Source organism: Saimiri boliviensis, chromosome 6, assembly GCF_048565385.1.
Source record: "Saimiri boliviensis isolate mSaiBol1 chromosome 6, mSaiBol1.pri, whole genome shotgun sequence".
In the NCBI taxonomy this organism is placed as follows: Eukaryota; Metazoa; Chordata; class Mammalia; order Primates; family Cebidae; genus Saimiri; species Saimiri boliviensis.
Window position 1 is genome coordinate 89,378,061 of NC_133454.1, and position 19,189 is coordinate 89,397,249.

General features: G+C 44.2%; 1 protein-coding gene across 11 annotated transcripts in view; it reads left to right on the forward strand.

Moving 5' to 3' along the window:
• The window catches only part of NAV2 (neuron navigator 2), a 768,220-nt gene that overhangs the window by 674,214 nt on the left and 74,817 nt on the right, over positions 1 to 19,189 (forward strand). For all 11 annotated transcript variants that reach the window (XM_074401233.1, XM_074401231.1, XM_074401234.1 and 8 more), the window contains one exon: positions 11,884 to 12,022. In XM_074401233.1, the coding sequence (XP_074257334.1) occupies positions 11,884 to 12,022 (139 nt within the window). The remainder of the gene's footprint in view (positions 1 to 11,883; positions 12,023 to 19,189) is intronic.

The window sequence follows — 19,189 nt, forward strand, 5'->3', positions numbered from 1 at the left end:
CACACTGTCTTCCACAATGGTTGAACTAATTTACACTCCCACCAACAGTGTAAAAGTGTTCCTGTTTCTCCACATCCTCTCCAGCATCTGTTGTCTCCAGATTTTTTAATGATTGCCATTCTAACTGGCATGAGATGGTATCTCAATGTGATTTTGATTTGCATTTCTCTAATGACCAGTGATGAGGAGAATTTTTTCATATGTTTGTTGGCCTCATAAATGTCTTCTTTTGAAAAGTGTCTGTTCACATCCTTTGCCCACTTTTGAATGCATTTGTTTGTTTTTGTTTTTGTTTTTGTTTTTTCTTGCGAATCTGTTTTAGTTCTTTGTAGATTTTGGATATTAGCCCTTTGTCAGATGGGTAGATTGCAAAAATTTTTTCCCATTCTGTTGGTTTCCAGTTCACTCTAATGATTGTTTCTTTTGTTGTACAGAAGCTCTGGAGTTTAATTAGATCCCATTTGTCTATTTTGTCTTTTGTTGCCAATGCTTTTGGTGTTTTAGTCATGAAGTCCTTGACTATGCCTATGTCCTGAATGGTTTTGCCTAGGTTTTCTTCTAGGGTTTTTATGGTATTAGGTCTTATGTTTAAGTCTTTAATCCATCTGGAGTTAATTTTAGTGTAAGGTGTCAGGAAAAGGTCCAGTTTCTGCTTTCTGCACATGGCTAGCCAGTTCTCCCAACACCGTTTATTAAACAGGGAATCCTTTCCCCATTGCTTGTTTTTGTGAGGTTTGTCAAAGATCAGATGATTGTAGATGTGTGACATTGCTCTGAGGCCTCTGTTCTGTTCCATTGGTCTATACCTCTGTTTTGGTACCAGTACCATGCTGTTTTGATTACTGTAGCCTTGTAGTATAGTTTGAAGTCAGGCAGCGTGATGCCTCCAGCTTTGTACTTTTTGCTTAGGATTGTCTTGGCTATGCAGGCTCTCTTTTGGTTCCATATGAAGTTTAAGGTGGTTTTTTCCAGTTCTATGAAGAGGGTTGTAGGTAGCTTAATGGGGATAGCGGTGAATCTATAAATTACTTTGGGCAATATGGCCATTTTCTCAATATTGATTCTTCCTAACCATGAGCATGGAATGTTTTTCCATCTGTTTGGGTCCTCTCTTATTTCCTTGAGCAGTGGTTTATAGTTCTTGAAGAGTTCCTTTACATCCTTTGCTAGTTGTATTCCTAGGTATTGTATTCTCTTTGTAGCGATTGTGAATGGCAATTCCTTCTTGATTTGGCTCTCTGTAACTCTGTTATTGGTTTATAGAACGCTTATGATTTCTGCACATTGATTTTGTATCCTAAGACTTTGCTGAAGTTCCTTATCAGTTTAAGGAGTTTTTGGGCTGAGACAATGGGGACTTCTAAATATACAATCATGTTGTCTGCAAATAGAGACAATTTGACTTCCTCCTTTCCTAATTGAATACCCTTTATTTTTTTCTTGCCTGATTGCTCTGGCTAGAACTTCCAATACTATATTGAATAGGAATGGTGAGAGAGGACATCCTTGTCTAGTGCCAGATTTCAAAGAGAATGCTTCCAGTGTTTGCCCATTCAGTATGATATTGGCTGTGGGGTTGTCATAAATAGCTTTTATTATTTTGAAATACGTTCTGTCGATACCTAGTTTATTGAGAGTTTTTAGCATAAAGGGCTGTTGAATGTTGTCAAAGGCCTTCTCTGTTATCTATTGACATAATCATGTGGTTTTTTTCTTTGGTTCTGTTTCTGTGGTGAATTACGTTTATAGACTTTCATATGTTGAACCAGCCTTGCATCCCTGGGATGAAGCCTACTTGATCATGGTGGACAAGCTTTTTGATGTGCTGTTGCAATCAGTTTACCAGTATTTTATTGAAGATTTTTGCATCTATGTTCATCATGGATATTGGCCTGAGGTTTTCTTTTTCTAGTGAGTCTCTGCTGGGTTTTGGTATCAGGATGATGTTGGTCTCATAAAATGATTTGGGAAGGATTCCCTCTTTTTGGATTGTTTGGAATAGTTTCAGAAGGAGTGGTACCAGCTCATCTTTGTATGTCTGGTAGAATTTGGCTGTGAATCCATCTGGACCTAGGCTTTTTTCGGTTGGCAGGCTATTAATTGCTGCCTCAACTTCAGCCCTTGTTATTGGTCTATTCAGGGTTTCAACTTCTTCCTGGTTTAGGCTTGGGAGGGTGCAAGTGTCCAGGAATTTATCCATTTCTTCCAGGTTTACTGGTTTATGCGCATAGAGTTGTTTGTAGTAATCTCTGATGGTAATTTGTATTTCTGTAGAATTGATGATGATATCCCCTTTATCGTTTTTCATTGCATCTATTTGATTCTTCTCTCTTTTTTTTTTTTTTTTTTTGAGACGGAGTTTCGCTCTTGTTACCCAGGCTGGAGTGCAATGGCGCGGTCTCGGCTCACCGCAACCTCTGCCTCCTGGGTTCAGGCATTTCTCCTGCCTCAGCCTCCTGAGTAGCTGGGATTATAGGCACGCACCACCATGCCCAGCTAATTTTTTGTATTTTTAGTAGAGACGGGGTTTCACCGTGTTGGCCAGGATGGTCTCGATCTCTTGACCTCGTGATCCACCCGCCTCAGCCTCCCAAAGTGCTGGGATTACAGGCTTGAGCCACCGCGCCCGGCGATTCTTCTCTCTTTTTTATTAATCTGGCCAGTGGTCTATTTTGTTGATCTTTTCAAAAAACCTGCTCCTGGATTTAGTGATTTTTGAAGGGTTTGTGTCTCTATTTTCTTCGGTTCTACTCTGATCTTAGTTTTTTCTTGTCTTCTGCTAGCTTTTGAGTTTTTTTGATCTTGCTCCTCTAGCTCTTTCGATTTTGATGATAGATAGGGTGTTGATTTTAGATCTTTCTTTGCTTTTTATGTGGGCATTTATTGCTATAAATTTCCCTCTAGACACTGCTTTAAATGTGTCTCAGAGATTCTGGTACATTGTGTCTTCATTCTCATTGGTTTTGAAGAACATCTTTATTTCTGTCTTCATTTCATTGTTTATCCTGTCAGCATTCAAGAGCCAGTTGTTCAGTTTCCATGAAGTTGTGTGGTTCTGAGTTAGTTTCTTAATCCTGAGTTTTAATTTGATTGCACTATGGTCTGAGAGACTGTTTGTTATGATTTCTGTTATTTTGTATTTGCTGAGGAGTGAGTTACTTCCAATTATGTGGTCAATTTTAGAATAGGTGTGATGTGGTGCTGAGAAGAATGTATATTCTATGGATTTGGAGAGTTCTGTTGATGTCGATTATGTTTGCTTGGTCCAGATCTGAGTTCAAGTCCTGGGTATCCTTGTTAATTTTCTGTCTCATTGATCTGTCTAATATTGACAGTGGAGTGTTAAAGTCTCCCACTATTACTGTGTGGGAGTCTGAGTCTCTTTGTCGGTCATTAAGAACTTGCTTTATGTATCTGGGTGCTCCTGTATTGGGTGCGTATATACTTAGGATTGTTAGTTCTTCTTGTTGCATTGGTTCTTTTACCACTATGTGAGGCCCTTCTTTGTCTCTCTTGATCTTTGTTGGTTTAAAGTCTGTTTTATCAGCGACTAGAATTGCGACTCTTCCTTTTTTTTGCTCTCCATTTGCTTGGTAAATTTTCCTCCATCCCTTTATTTTGAGCCTATGTGTGTCCCTGCACATGAGATGGGTTTCCTATATACAGCACACTGATGGGTTTTGACTTTTTATCCAATTTGCCAGTCTGTGTCGTTTGATTGGGGCATTTAACCCGTTTACATTTAGGGTTAATATTGTTATGTGTGAATTTGATCCTGCCATTTTGATGCTAGCTGGTTGTTTTGTCTGTTAGTTGACGCAGCTTCTTCATTGTGTTGATGCTTTTTACCATTTGGCATGTTTTTGGAGGGGCTGGTACTGGTTGTTCCTTTCTATGTTTAGTGCTTCTTTCAGGAGCTCTTGTAAGGCATCCTGGTGGTGATGAAATCTCTGAGCAATTGCTTGTTCATAAAGGATTTTATTTTTCCTTCAGTTATGAAGCTTAGTTTGGCTGGATATGAAATTCTAGGTTGAGAGTTCCTTCCTTTAAGGATATTAAATGCTGGCACCCACTCTCTTCTGGTTTGTAGGGTTTCTGCCAAGAGATCTGCTGTGAGTCTAATGGGCTTCCCTTTGTGGGTAATCCGACCTTTCTCTCTGGCTGCCCTTGGCATTTTTTTCTTCATTTCAACTCTGGTGAACCTGACGATTATGTGCCTTTTGGTTGTTCTTCTTGAGGAATATCTTTGCGGTGTTCTCTGCATTTCTTGAACTTGAATATTGGCCTGCCTTGCTAGGTTGGGGAAGTTCTCCTGGATAATATCCTGAAGAGTGTTTTCCAGCTTGGATTCATTCTCTCTGTCACATTCAGGTACACCCATCAAATGTAGATTAGGTCTTTTCACATAATGCCATATTTCTTGGAGGCTTTGTTTGTTTCTTTTTACTCTTTTTTCTCTAATCTTGCCTTCTCATTTTATTTCATTGAGTTGATCTTCAATCTCTGACATTCTTTCTTCTGCTTGGTTGATTTGGCTATTGAAACTTCTGTATGCTTCGCAACATTCTCGTGTTGTGTTTTTCAGCTCCATCAGGTCATTTATATACTTCTCTAAGCTGTTTATTTTCGTTAGCATTTCGTCAAACTTTTTTTCAAGGTTCTTAGTTTCTTTGCATTGGGTTAAAATGTGTTCTTTTAGCTCAGAGAAGTTTTATTACCCACCTTCTGAAGCCTGTTTCTGTCAATTCATCAGACTCATTCTCCATCCAGCTTTGTTCCCTTGCTGGTGAGGAGTTGTGATGTCTTGGAAGAGGAGAGTCATTCTGGTTTTGGGTGTTTTCATCCTTTTTACACTGGTTTATTTCCATCTTTGTGGATTTATCTACCTCTGGTCCTTGTAGTTGGTGACTTTTGGATGGGGTCTCTGAGTGGATGTCTTTTTTGTTGATGATGAAGTCATTTCTTTCTGTTGTTTTTAGGTTTCCTTCTAAAAGTCAGGCTCCTCTGCTGTAGCACTGCTGGAGATCCACCACAGACCCTGCTTGCCTGGGGATCACCTGCAGTGGCTGCAGAATAGTAAGGGTTGCTACCAGTTTCTTCTTCTGTTATCTTCGTCCAGAATGATACCCGCCATATGTCAGCCTGAGCTGTCCTTTTTGAGGTGTCTCTTTGGATATACAGGGGTTGGGGAGCTGCTTGAGGCGACAGTCTGACCCTTATAGGAGCTCAAGTTCTGAGCTTGTGAGCTCTGTTGTTCTGTTCAGAGCTGCTGGGCAGGTACAGTTAAGTCTGCTGCAGCAGAACTCATAACTGCCTTTTTTTCCCAGGTGCTCTGTCCTGGGAAGGTGGGCCTTTATTTATGGGTTCCTGACATGCTGCTGCCTTTTTTCAGAGATGCCCTGCCCAGCTAGGAGGTAGCCCAATCACAGTCTGCCAGCAGAGGCAGTGCTGAGCTGCCGTGTGCTCTGCCCAGCTGCTGTGTGAACTTCCTTATGGTTTTGTTTATAGAGGTATAGTTAGAACCGCCTTGGTAATGGTGGACTGCCTTGGTAGTCGCAGACACCCTTCCCCCCACAGAGCTGGACCATCCTGGGTCTAGCTGCACTTGCTGTGAAACTCTCAATCCAGAGCGTTTCAGATTGCTGGTCTTTGTCGGGGTGGGGCCTGCCACGCCAGATCCCCTGGCTCCCTGTTTCAGCTCCCATTTTTTTTTTTCCAGTTGAATGGGCAGCTCTGTCTCCCAGGCGTTCCAGGCACCAATTGAAACAGCTGCCCAGATTTGTGTGAGTTTTTATGAAGAGACCCACTGCGCCGGCTGAAACAGCCGTGCTGGAAACTTGTGGCGCTTTTTTGCCTCGGAATCTCCTGGTCTGTGAGCAGCAAAAACTCGACTGGAAACGCGGTGATCATTCACCCTCTGTGTTGTTCTCGCTGGTAACTATACTCCAGGGCTATTCCTATTCAGCCATCTTGGATCCACCTCCATTTTAATACTTTTTAAAGTACCTTATTTTTAAGAGTGCTTTTGTGTCCAAAAATAACTTCCTAGAGTTAACTAGGATTTAATATTTAATTGAAGTTTTAGGTTTTTAATCTAGGTTTTCTTACAAATCTCATCTATAAATCAGGTTTTTCTTCATAAATTAAGATCATTTTCATTTATTATCAATTAGCACTTTATTAATTCAGACAACTGATTTTGCTTACCTACAAAATTAGTGCTGTTTGCAAGCTTGGATAATTAAATTTTCTTAAATTTTTAGACTCCATTTGTAAATTTAACATACCTGGTTTCCTTAGACTCTTCAGATGTCTGACAGGGTAGACTTATCAGCCAAACAAACAAAATCTAAGCACATAAACGACACTTGCAAATCAAATAAATTAAAGTTACAAATGTCATAAATTATTATCATAAACATTTCAGTTCGTTTTACAACTGTAATCTAATTCTTAACATTTCAGCTTAAAAGTCTCAAGTAAAAAGTCAATAGTCTTTTAAAATTGAAATCACAAGACTGTTTTGTCAGATCCTGTTATAGGCTGTGTATTCTTTTAAATGTTATAAATACATAACCCAATGATCACAAAGCTTTAATCTTAATGTTATGATTTATTTCATCATTCTTTTTCATCTCATTAAACCTTTCCCAGACTTAAAATTCATACACTCCCAAATGAGAGTAGTCAGTTTATCATCTCATGTGGGCTCAGGACCATCATATGGTTTTTCTCAGTCAGCTTCAGGACGAGGACACAGGAATGGTCAAATCCTCCTCTAGGAATCACGCATGGTTCCAGCGTCATAGCTGAGTACACTGTAGTTCTTTCTGCTGTGTTATTGAGGTCCCCAAGCCTCTTCTCTGGAATTTCATTTCACCACATAGTAAACACAAATTTTCTAGGTTCCTTTCAAGTTGCAATCTTAATCAGTTTTTGTAACTACTTTCAACATTTATTGCCCGATTTGGGTCAGTGGACTTTTGTACCTCATCCCAGGTCGTACCTAATTTCCTTTGCCACTTGATTAGATTTAACCAGTGTCCTTACTGCCTGAGTGAATTCTGCATGCTTTCGACATTTTTCCTGTCTGACTCTCAGCCACACATCCGGAGTTACTTTACAAGTAAATTGTGCTTCCCCATTCGTTAGCATGAATATGCCAAGTGACAAAATGCAAAAGAAAGGAATTTACTATTTCTCGTGGCTGGATCTCCCAGGGGTGCTTCTGGTTTTCCATTTGGCTGGATATGGGCGCTCAAGTGATGTCAAAGGCACACTTCCATCGCTCTCGGCTTTGCTTCACTCTGTGCTAGCTTCCATCTCAGGCAAGTGAGAATCAAGTAGCCACTGGCAGCTCTAGGCTCTATTGCATTTTTCTTCATTTTTCATTTTTTTGTGTGTGCTTTCCTTCATTCTTCTCATTATTTCCTGTGTAGTCACCTAGGTTTGGGGAATGCTCCTTTAGGCAAAGTTACAGTGATCTTTACTGGACTTCACAGCTGATAAAATGTTGATGTCAATCTCCTAGAAGGCAGCAGATCCCACATTCCCTTCTTAGGGCAACATTCTTATCACAGAGTATCTGGTGGAACTGGTTTTCCTCAGAATACATCTGCAAACTCACTGACCTAATCTTGGTGGCTCATGATCATTTGCACCATGAAATGGGAAAAGGGCAAGTTAGAACTAAGTGACTTTATGTCAGGATGAACTTGCCAGTATCCCAGAGATCCAGAAGCAAAGGAGACATGGCCGGTTTTCCAAATGCAGGGGCAGCTTTGGTTTCTGGCCCCAGACAGTTCTGGGGAACATCAAGGCTGCTTTTGCTCATTGTGGCTTTCCCTTGTGTCGCTGCCCTTCATCCTCGTCATAAGTGTCCTCCCATGGATTAGATCCCTGGCTTCCCCTCTTCTGGGTGGCTCAGTTACAAGGGCTTCCTGTGAACTCAGGGTAAGCCCCCAGTGCTCCAGGCACTGATGTGGGAAGAATCCTGTGTATCGAAGGCCACATGCCCCTCTGGAATATTATCTTGGTGTTGAAAGGCCACAGAGGAGGAACGGTTACAATTTCAAAGCACAAAATCTGGGACTTGGATTCACGATCATGTCACAACTGCTGTCCTTCCTCCCCGCCAGCCACAGTCCTCTCCCGCCATTCCCCTTTCTCCTTCATCAAATTATGAGACATTTTAGATACGTTAAATTCCTAACCCCAAAGAACAAATGCAGGAAAAGACCCAGGGGATTTCTTTTAATCACTAGAACAAATTTGAGTCCTTTTCCGTCTGTGACCCCATGCTTTCCCGTCAGATCTTCCTGTGGTTACCAGCCTCAGAGAAACAGGCACAGAAGCTGTGACCCTGCAAAGAATCAAGTGGGCAGGGAGCTGGGCTTAGAATCCACTGCTGGTGGCAAGTTGGCACCAGAAACTTGCTCTGTCTCGCCTCTGCATGTTGAGTTCAATCAGGAGGTATCCAAGGAGCACGGACCATGTCTCTGGAGTTGGAGGGGACGTGGCCCACTGAATGAGCCTGACATTGCTGTAGCATTGCCCGTCAGTCCTCACGGCCTCGGTTCCTTCATTGTGAAACATCCCTAAGAGTGACTATAAGAGTGTGTGTAAATGTTGAATAGTTTGGCACATGGAACAAGCCCAGTGAACAGCCTTTGTTACTACACAAGGAAGCATGACACAGACTAGAAGGAGCACATATTCTGCAATTTGACATTTTGCTTTTCAAACCCAGTTCCAACATTGAATGACATTGGTCAGTGTACTTATTATTTCAGTCTCTGTTTCTTCATTTGTAAAACGGGCAGGATGATACCTGCTTAGAGGTATGTTATGAAGACTGGAGAAATCTATAACAATATATTTAAATTACCCAGCACAATTCATGATCTATGATTAGCACTAGCTGTTATCGCTAAGCAGGCTCTTGCATATATTTGGGAGATAGGACAGCCCATTGTATAGAGAATAGCTAGAAAACAGTGTAAGAGTGTGTAGAAGCAAATACAAATTGTGACACTGTGTAGGAATTCAAAGTAGGAGATGATGTGGGTGGGCTAGAGTATTTGGAGAAAGCCTTAAAGGAAGAATTTGGAACAGGATGGAGGGCTGGGAATAAGAAGTAGAATTATAGGAGTGGAGTGTGCAGAATCCCAGAGCTGCTGGACCCTTGTGGATTCATCCACAGTAAGCCCCTTTTGAGCCCTCACTCTCCCTGCCTCATCCCTCCTCCTTGGGACCACCCTCACACTCCCCTGCATTTCTGTGGGATGTTCCTGTTGGGTTTTGGAAGCCAAATAAGTGTTAAAGGAGAAGGTGATAAAAACAGGTTTTCAGTAAGCCTTTGCCTTCCTGCCTGATCAGCAGAGCTCAGGATGTACAGGCAGGTATCTTCCAAGCTGCTGGAATGAACTAGAATATTGGGGTTGTGTGTGTGTGTGTGTGTGTGTGTGTGTGTCAGAAGTGCTCTTGGCTTTCAAAATCTCAGCCACTCAGCATTTCCCAGGCTTCACGCTGCCACTTTGCAGGGCTTTCAGCTAGACTGTGGAGGGCTAGGTGGTAGAATAATGCGGTAAGTCAATGCCTTGCTATCAGACCTGCCACTCCTGGCTGAGTGGCCTTGAACCAGGCTGCCTGGCCTCCCAAACCTGGCTTCCTTCTGATGTGGGCTGAGAATTGACATAATATAAAACTGTCTGCCGTCACAGTAAAGAGGGTAGTTGGTTCTAGAATCAGAATGGCTGGATCCAGACCCACTCTGCCTCTTACCAACCCTCTGACCTTATAAGGGTATCTCATTTTTCTAAGTCTCACTTTCTCTACCTGTGCAATAGAAAACCAGTAGTACCCTTTCCCCCTGTGTTAATTAGAATAGTATCACACTGGTGTTGGAAACTTGCTTTATTGTCTACTTGACTTCTCACTTCCACCTTCCACTTCTTTTTTTTTTTTTTTTTTTTTTTTTTTTTTTTTTTTTTTTTTTTTTTTGAGACGGAGTTTCGCTCTTGTTACCCAGGCTGGAGTGCAATGGCGCGATCTCGGCTCACCGCAACCTCCGCCTCCTGGGTTCAAGCAATTCTCCTGCCTCAGCCTCCTGAGTAGCTGGGATTACAGGCACGTGCCACCATGCACAGCTAATTTTTTTGTATTTTTAGTAGAGACGGGGTTTCACCATGTTGACCAGGATGGTCTCGATCTCTCGACCTCGTGATCCACCCGCCTCAGCCTCCCAAAGTGCTGGGATTACAGGCTTGAGCCACCGCGCCCGGCTCTCACTTCCACTTCTATGAGTTTTGATCAGCACGATTTGTTTTGTTTTGTTTTGTTTTGAGACAGAGTCTTACTCTGTTGCCCAGGCTGGAGTGCAGTGGTATGCTGTCCGCTCACTGCAACCTCCACCTCCCAGGTTCAAGCGATCATCCTCCCTCAGCTTCCTGAGTAGCTGGGATTTCAGTGCCCCACCACAATGCCCGGCTAATTTTTTTGTACTGTTATGATAGGGTTTTGCCATGTTGGCCAGGCTGGTCTTGAGCTCCTGACCTCAGGTGATCCACCCACCTCGGCCTCCCAAAGTGCTTGGATTACAGGCATGAGCCACTGTGCCCAGCCCTAGATTAGCAAGTATTTATTGAACACCTGCTATGTATCTGCTACCCCATAGCAAACAAATGAGTGAATGCAACAGGGTGATGTGACAGAGTGTGACAGGTTTGTTGGGTAGTGGAGTTGTTTTTCTGAGGAGGTAAAACTTCAGCTGGGATCTGAAAAATGAGAAGAGTCAGGGACAGATGTTCAGAAAGAGGGACAAGCAACAGAAAGCCTTGAAGAGAGCAATCTTGGCTTAGAAGGAACAGAAGTGCATGTGATCAGAGTCAGTCTCGATGGAGAGGGTTGCGAAACAGGGCTGGGGAAGGAGGCAAGCTCAGAGGGTCTTGAGGGACAGTATAGACAGATGGGACTCAAGTATCTGACAGGTAACTCAAGGGTATTAAGCCATAGAGTGACAGGATATTCTGACTGCTGTGGGGAGGGTGGACCATTAGGGAGCAGAAGCAGACCACAGAGACTGGCTGGCCTTGTAGCAGTAACCTAGGTGGCGTTGACGGCACCGTGAACTGCAGGGTGGCAGTGAGGGCAGAGAACTGTGCACATTTGGATATGTTTTGGAAGCAAGGTGATAGCACCGAGTGCTGGATGAAATGTGGTGGTGCTGGCAGGTGGGGAGATGGTAAATAAGGAAAAAGCAACAAAGAGTCATTGTAAGGAGATTGGACTTAGGCAGCTTGTAACTGACCTCACAGGGTTGCAGGGTTGGGAAATGAAGAATATCTGTTTTAGATGTGTTTGGGGATACTCTTAGAGTTAGAGCTACTAATCAAGTTGACAGGTTTCTCCTGACTATTGCTGCTTTCCCTCCCTTGGTGTTTCATTCCAGAAGTGGAGGGCGGAGAAGTCATACAGCAACTCTTCTGCCCCCCTGACCCCGACAGAGGGGTCTGCTGTGGAGTTCTTCCCTGCGTGCCCTTAGCTCTAGTCCCCAGACTCACTGCCCTACTCTGCCACTAGGCCTGGGAAGGAACAAATTGTTTTTCATAAAGTTTCCAGGATGAAGTTGAGGATGGCATAGGACATGGGTAGTGCCCGTAGCCACCTCTGCTGTGGAAGGTCCTGTCCTTCTCTTCACCCAGCTTCCAATCCTAGGCAGCGACTGACATGCAGATGAGTCACATCTGAGACAAAAGAGCTTTGTCCGGGGCTTCATGGCGCAGGTTGGATCTTTTCAGAAATGGTGTTTGTTTGTCTGTATCATCAGCCTGAGCTGGTACAGCCTAAGGTTTTGGTGCTGAGGATGTGTGTTTGTCTTGGCAGCTGGGACGACAGCAGCTCCGTCAGCAGTGGCATCAGTGACACCATAGACAACCTCAGCACTGATGACATCAACACCAGCTCCTCCATCAGCTCCTATGCCAACACACCCGCCTCCTCGCGAAAAAACCTGGATGTGCAGGTGAGGAACAGCAGCCCTCCCAGGCTCCTCCAGCGGCCTCTGCCAGCTGGGGCCTGTGGGATAAGAGGGCCTTTTGGGGCAAGCAGAATCTCCAGGTTGATGAGATGAGGCCCAGCCTCCTGCCACCTGTGCTCTCATCTCCTGATTGTGACCTCTGTCCACGAGGGAGGGGTCAGGCAGGGAGTGGTGGACAAGGGAGTAGGGAAGCCTCCACCACCCTCACTGTGTGGACTTGATGAAATCATACTTCCTCCCTGGACCTCGGTTTCATAATTTGTGTAAAAAAAACAAAACAAAACAGAAAAGGATGTTGGACTTTAGCCCTTTTCAGCCTGGAGTGTATGTCTCTTCTTTGCCTCAGCAAGCCACTGCTATCCAGGGGCACGTGTCTGATCCCTCAAGGGGGATGGGGTGGAAATGAAGATGGAGAACCTCGGACCGGAAGGCCAGGATATCCTGACCTGTGGTTGAGAACTCTGTCTCTGGGTTACAGTCCCCTGCTGACATGTTTTGTTTGGCCCACACTATTACCCCTCTTTTAAACTAGATTCCTGGCAAATATTAAAAATTACATTATTCCTTCCAGCCATGGTGGCTCACACCTGTAATCCCAGCACTTTGGGAGGCCAAGGTAGGTGGATCACCTGAGGTCAGGAGTTCAAGACCAGCCTGGCCAACATGGCGAAATGCCATCTCTACTAAAAATACAAAAATAGCCGGGCGCGAGGGTGGGCGCCTGCAATCCCAGCTACTTGGGAGGCTGAGGCAGGAGAATCACTTGAACCTGGGAGGCGGAGGTTGCAGTGAGTCAAGATGGCGCCACTGCACTCCAGCCTTGAGCGACAGAGCAAGACTCTGTCTCAAAAAAGAAAAAAAAAAAATTACATTATTTCACATGAGAATGCCTTTCTGGTTGCTCTTGAAAAAATGGCAGATAATGCTTCCTTGAGCCTACATTCTCCATGTGGTGACAATCAACAGATGTCCCAGCGTCCAGCCCCGTTAGACCTGCAGCTCCTGCTCCGGCGTGCACAGCCGCTACCTGCCAGCCAGCTGTACTTTGTAAATTACCTGCCTGACCCCAGGGCACTGGAGTTTTCCACCCCTGCTTTAAGCCTTCAGATTTCACATTTCATATGCGGCCTAGTTTCATGTGGACACTTTCACTGGCCCTCAGAGTGTTCCTTCATGATTGGCAAGGGATGGTTCTAAAAACCCCATTTTACTAGTGGCAAACTAAAGTGTCATCCTCACAGCTTGTCCCCAGTTTGGGACTGACCAGCACTAGGACTGGTGAGCCGTGGTGGCACTGGCATAGTAAGCTGGAATCTTTTTCATGATTGATCCCTCCCATTTGTAGGGGGCCCCGCTCTTTCGGGCGAACTCTTGGGGAAGTCTGTTTGGGACAAAGTCTCTCAAGGCAACCTTGGGGAGGGCAGAGCTAGCTCTGCCTCTCCTTTCACTCCCTTCCATAGCCTCTTCCTTTCTCAGCTGTGCTTTACTTTGTACAGATAGAAGCTGATTTGGAAATCTCTTTCCTTTTAAAGGTGTCTCTTCTTTGACAATAGGGGGAAAAAAAGGATATATCCGAGTGTTAGAGTAATTCTGTCCCACGGAAATAAAACGTTTGCCGCCTGATGAAATACATTAGGTGTTGCCCCTGGGATTCCCAGTTTCTTGCATTCTTCATTTGAGCCAGACTTTCTGATCATTGTTCAGAAACCCAACCTAGTGATGGCAGGTCCTGGTAGTTGTTTTAAGAAACAAAAACTACCGTATGACTAGAAGGGAGTCATGGGTAATGTTCTATATCTTAATCTGAGCAATGGTTATGTAAGTATGTTAATTTTCTAAAATGTATTTAAGCTACGTACTTGAGATCTGTGTATTTTACTGTACAAAAAGCAAACAAATGAAACCTAAGCCACACTTCCCAAACTGGTCACTGTTTCGTCAGTGATTAGACACAATTTAGAAATGCCCAGCCAGGCTGTGTTCCTGCCACCTACCGTATCTTAAATCTCACAGTGTCCAGTTTTTCTTTCCTTGTGAACACTAATTTTTTTTTCCCCTGAGACTCATTGTATATTCAAGATAAGAACAAGCAGACTGTCCTTAGATACTAAGGAGAGAACCAAGGCATTGGTCACCTGCTTTTGTGTTCAGGAGGCAGGCTGTTAGAGGTACTGCAGAAAGAAAGGGAGATCAGCGAGGTTTCCCTTGATTACTTACAAGGTAGAAGAGGCTTGCTCCTGAGATGCAGGAGGAGCTAGTAAAACACTGTATTGGAAGAATCTCCTTGTCTTTGTTCCCTTCCTGCAAAGCTGGAGTTGAAATCTCTGGTTCTACATTGATAAACACCTGGGATTTGTACATGATTTCCTCTCTGACACAGTTGAATTTGGCTAATGCCGAGGCCCCCGCTCTTTGGACCAGCTCTTTGCTTTCGTCTTGTAAATGTCACACCACAAAAGGTTGCAGGATTCTGCACAAACATGCCTTTTGATCAAGATCAGAAGTTATTTCAAGGGATATAAATGGTTTACTATTCTCTGGGTAGGTTTTTTTCCTATAAGACTACCTGAGTTTAAAATAGTAAAATGAAAACTAAAAAAAGTAGGTGTTAGAGTAAACTAAATGCAGATTATGCCAGTAGTTATTAAGATTTCTTATGCAATGGTTTCCTTAAATGGATTTTTAGTGACATTCTCTTTGTTCCTGTCCAGGGAGCATCTCAAAATATTTGAATCAGCGTAATTCACAGGCTCCCACCCTCCTCCCTCATATCACGCTGAGGAATGCTAAGGGCCATTACTCCTCTCTGAGCAGCATCAGGCAATGGGAAGATGTGCGTTGCACCCTTCCCAAGAGCTGCGCCTTCTGTGCTCTGGCTCATTTGGGTTCCTGTCACATGCTGGTTTACCCTGGAATCGGGGTAGCACGCAGTCTGCCAGGCAAGACGTGGAGAGGCAGGAAGAAGTGGCTCAGCGTGTCCATCAGGAAAGCAAAATAAGGACAGGTTGCCTGCCTAGCTTTTGCAGTTTGAAAATCCTCTGAGGAATAACTAAAGCATCTCAGGAACAGGGAAGTTATTGTCTGGAAAACCTAAGAAACAGCTTCATGTAGCTGATTGAAAGAGGAGGAGACGGATCATTGGGAATGGAGGGCCTCCATTGTCTGTGAGGGCCTCCGCTGTCATCGGGGACATTGAGGAGCAATGGAGAATGCCCTCCACAGAGCACAGGTGCCCAGGTGCCCAGCTGTCCAGTGTCAGCTCCTGTGCCCACTGTTTCCTCGGGGCTGGGCAGAGAATCCCCTGCTTGAAGCCCAAGAGCCTCTTGAGTAACTCCTCCAGGAGAGCTGGTGAGTCTGGTTGGCCAACCAGATTGTGGTGTTGGGAGAAGGTGTGGACTTGGAAGCCAGATGGTCTTGAGTTGCACTCCTCACTCTATGACATCCTTGGATGAACTAATTACCCGCTCCAAGCCTCTGCCTCTTCAACCGTAACATGGCGGTAATTAGACGCATCTCCAGGGGTGAGTGTGAAAATAACAGGGAAATGTTTTATCAGCTCATGCTTCTCTAAGTGCCTCAGACTGGGTGGTTGCTCAGAAGTTACCTTCCTCCCTCCTTCCATTTCTCTTATCTCTCCCCCTCTTCCTCCCTCCTCTCCTCTCCTTCCTCTCTCCCCAGCCCTTCCACCTGGGTTAGCCATTCATCTGCCTCTAGCCTTCATTCAAGTCACTAACTAAAGGTTGACTGCATTCTTAATATACTTTTTTTTTTTGTAGCCTCAAAGCAACTCATCTTATTTTGCAGTATTTTATTTTGAGGATAGGTGTTGGTGGCAGAGTGACTCCCTCACATATTCATCTATACATTCAGTATTTTCTCTCAGTTCTATGGAAGTCACCATCACAGGTGCCGAGGAGCAAAGATGCACACATCAAGATTTCTTCTCATTTTCAATGCCCGTTAAATGTTTAATAACATATGCGTAGGAAAATGATTATTCCATGTCATTTTGTTGTTGTTGTTACTCCGGGAAATAAAATTCGGAATTATGTGGCAAGGATTCCTGTCCTGTGTGGCCTTGAATGACCCTAGCACTCTCTAGATGTTGGTATGGATGTAGGGATGGGTTTGGCTGGGGGCGAAAAGAGGTGCCCCCTTCTGCTCACTCACTGGGTATTTTACTTTTCCCCTTCTGCCTTATGTTTTCCTGATATGTAAAATGTGGATAATAACACAGCCTGAGATCAAAATGAGCTCAGGATGTATGTAGATGGACACAGTGCCTAGTAGGATGACTGGCAGGTGATGGTGTTGATGCCAATAATTATCTCCATGGTCACCAGGGCTCGAACTTGAGCCAGCTCAGCATCTAGATCTGCAGGGGATATGGCACAAGGAGGGAACATCCCTGCCTTCCAAAGGCCTGTGACCCAGGAGCAGAAGAGACAAGTACCTGTTCTCCCGAATGCAAGATGAAAGTGGGATAAATGCTAAAGATAGATAATAGAGTGCACAGGATTTTCAGAGGCAGGAAAGCTGGTCATGAAAAGAACCACTGTTTACTGAGCTCCTCCCACACTGAGCTGATTGAGTCCACCATCAATGCTATAAGAGACCTACTATCATCTGTGTTTTATACCTGAGGTAATAAGTTCAGAGAAGTGAGGCAGTGTCCTCGAAGGTCATGCACAGCCAGTGAGTGGCAGCACCCAGCATCTGAACCCAGATCTGTCAGACCCAAAGCCCACACTCCTCCCCACATCATGCCAAGCTTCCAGCTCCTCAGGCCTCACCTCTTGCTCTCAGAAGACTGGCCTCCCTTCTGAAGTCCCGTGTTCATGGCTTCTTTCCTCACCTTCCCACTCGGATGACTATATTGACTTCCAAGAACAGGCAGTAAGAAAACCCTTTAGAAAGGAAGTACTATTAAGATGGGAACAACTGGCAGAGGCATGGAGGGGAAGACAGGATAGAACTTGTAGGACATCCCATGTGGATGTCCTGCTGGCTGGCCCCACTATTGTGAGTGCTGGGAACAGAGAGGCTTGGACTTACTCATTTTTTAATCCCGACGGGTGCCACCATATGGTCCAGCACGTAGCTCATGAAGGATTCAGAGTAGAGCTGGGAAGGCAACCACCCTGGACCAAGCTAGGGAGATGTGATGGCCGGATGATTGTTCTTTCTAGAGAGAGAAAATCAAGCCACATTCTTAGCCCAGGGACGTGTGTGCTGTCTGTTCTGTGAGTCCCACCTAGAGGCTAGGCAAGAGCTGCTCTTCCCCTAGGGTTTAGGAGCCTGCCAGTATGGAAGGAGAATCTGCTGGGTATGGTTATTAGGTGCTACCGAGTATGCACAAATGTCTCATATCCCTGGGCTTAACCTCAGGGAGGGCAGTGTGGCATGGTGGTTAAAACATGGGCTCCACAGTTAGAGTCCCTGAAATCCCTGCATCTCTACTTCCTCAGTCTGCTGGGAAATTTTCTCTTCACTCTGTGCCTCGGTTTTGTCAGGTAAAATTGAGACTATGAACTGTGATTTCCTCATAGGTTTTTGATAAGGATTAAACTTAATGGTACGTGTCAAGTACTTTAGCTTAGTGCCTGGCACATAGTAAGTGCTCAGTAAATTGTAGTTATGCTACTACTATTAGCACCGTTACAATTTGATTGGGGGGGAAATAAGTATAGGAACATTAAAAGAATAATGCAGTAACCCAGGATGTGGCATATGCTAAATTTTCAGTACCTCTTAGAGCATATTAGAATATGTTAAAATGTACTTGAATGTAAGCTCCATGAGGTTAATGATTTATACTTGTTCATTGCAGTATTCCTAGAGCAAATAAGCTTTCCTGGCACATAGTGGCACCCAATAAATATTTGTTAAGTGAATGTTCCAAAGCCAAGTTCTTTCCTGCCTCAGGCCCTTTACACATGCAGTTCCCTCTCCCTGCCATGCTCTCCCTCAAACTTTTCTTTTACTAAGTAAATTTTTTCTCATTCTTTAGGGTACTTCTTTTTGAACTGACCACTGTCCCCTATCCCCATCATTGTCATCTAAATTAGGTCACTGTCTATATTTCCTTCTCAGACTTTTCGTCCTTTTCCTTATAATAGTCTTCGTAATCTACAGTTACCTACTTGTTTGTTTTTATTTATTAAATCTCTGCCTGTTTCACTGGATTGTAAGTTTCATGATGTGGGGGAAATCAGTCTGATCCCCGGATTCTCTGACCCTCCTTGGTGCCTGAGAGACAGCAGGCCTGGAGTAAATTCTGGTTGAATGAATATACTGGAAGTGTTTAGAGGAAGGAAACTGAGGTGGGGTAGTTGGGACAGAGAATGGGCAACTTTACTTTCTGCTCATCTGTAAGACTGAGATAAAGATAAGAGTGCTTACGTACTTACCTCCCTGATTAGATAGAGGCTGAGATCAGATAATTTTGCTAATGTGTGTTGTGGCCTGAAAAGTATGTGTTCCTTGGCTCATTCATTCGCTCATCAAGCTTTGAGTGAGCTCCTGCCCTGTGCCCACATGTAGGAACTCCCCTCCCCTCTGTCCCTTGCCACAGCTGGATGATGAGCTTCTCATAGCCAGGGAGTATGAGTTTGTCCTCCTTATATCTCTGGTACCTAATACTTAGCTTGGAAAAAAAAAAAAACAAATGAAAGAACCCATAAGATGTCTGTAATGGATAAATTGAAAATTCATAAGGGGAGAAGGGGTTGAGGCGGATGGGGGAAGGCGATTAAACTTGAGCTGTTTTTAGCTTTTATCTCATTCAGCCATTGTAGTCCATGGAGGAGGGCATGTTCCACTCTTGGATGACAGGCGTTAGGCAGATTCTTGCCAGGTGTTCATTTTAATTTCCTCTCTTGCCTGCTCTCGGTAGTTAAGCGTTGCAAATAATGGGACTGGTATCTTAGTGTACCCATCCTGAAAGTGCTGCTGACTTCCCTTCCCCATTTACTGTGCTGCTTCTCACTACTGACATCCTCCAACTGGCCTCATACCCCAGGAGGCCTCCAAAGCATTCTGGTCAGCTTTTATGCCTTTTAGCTGCAGGAGATCATTAACGTCACACTTCTGTCCCCTTCTGGGTTTCATGGCCAGCAGGTCAGGACTCTTCCAAAGAAAGCTGGCTAATTA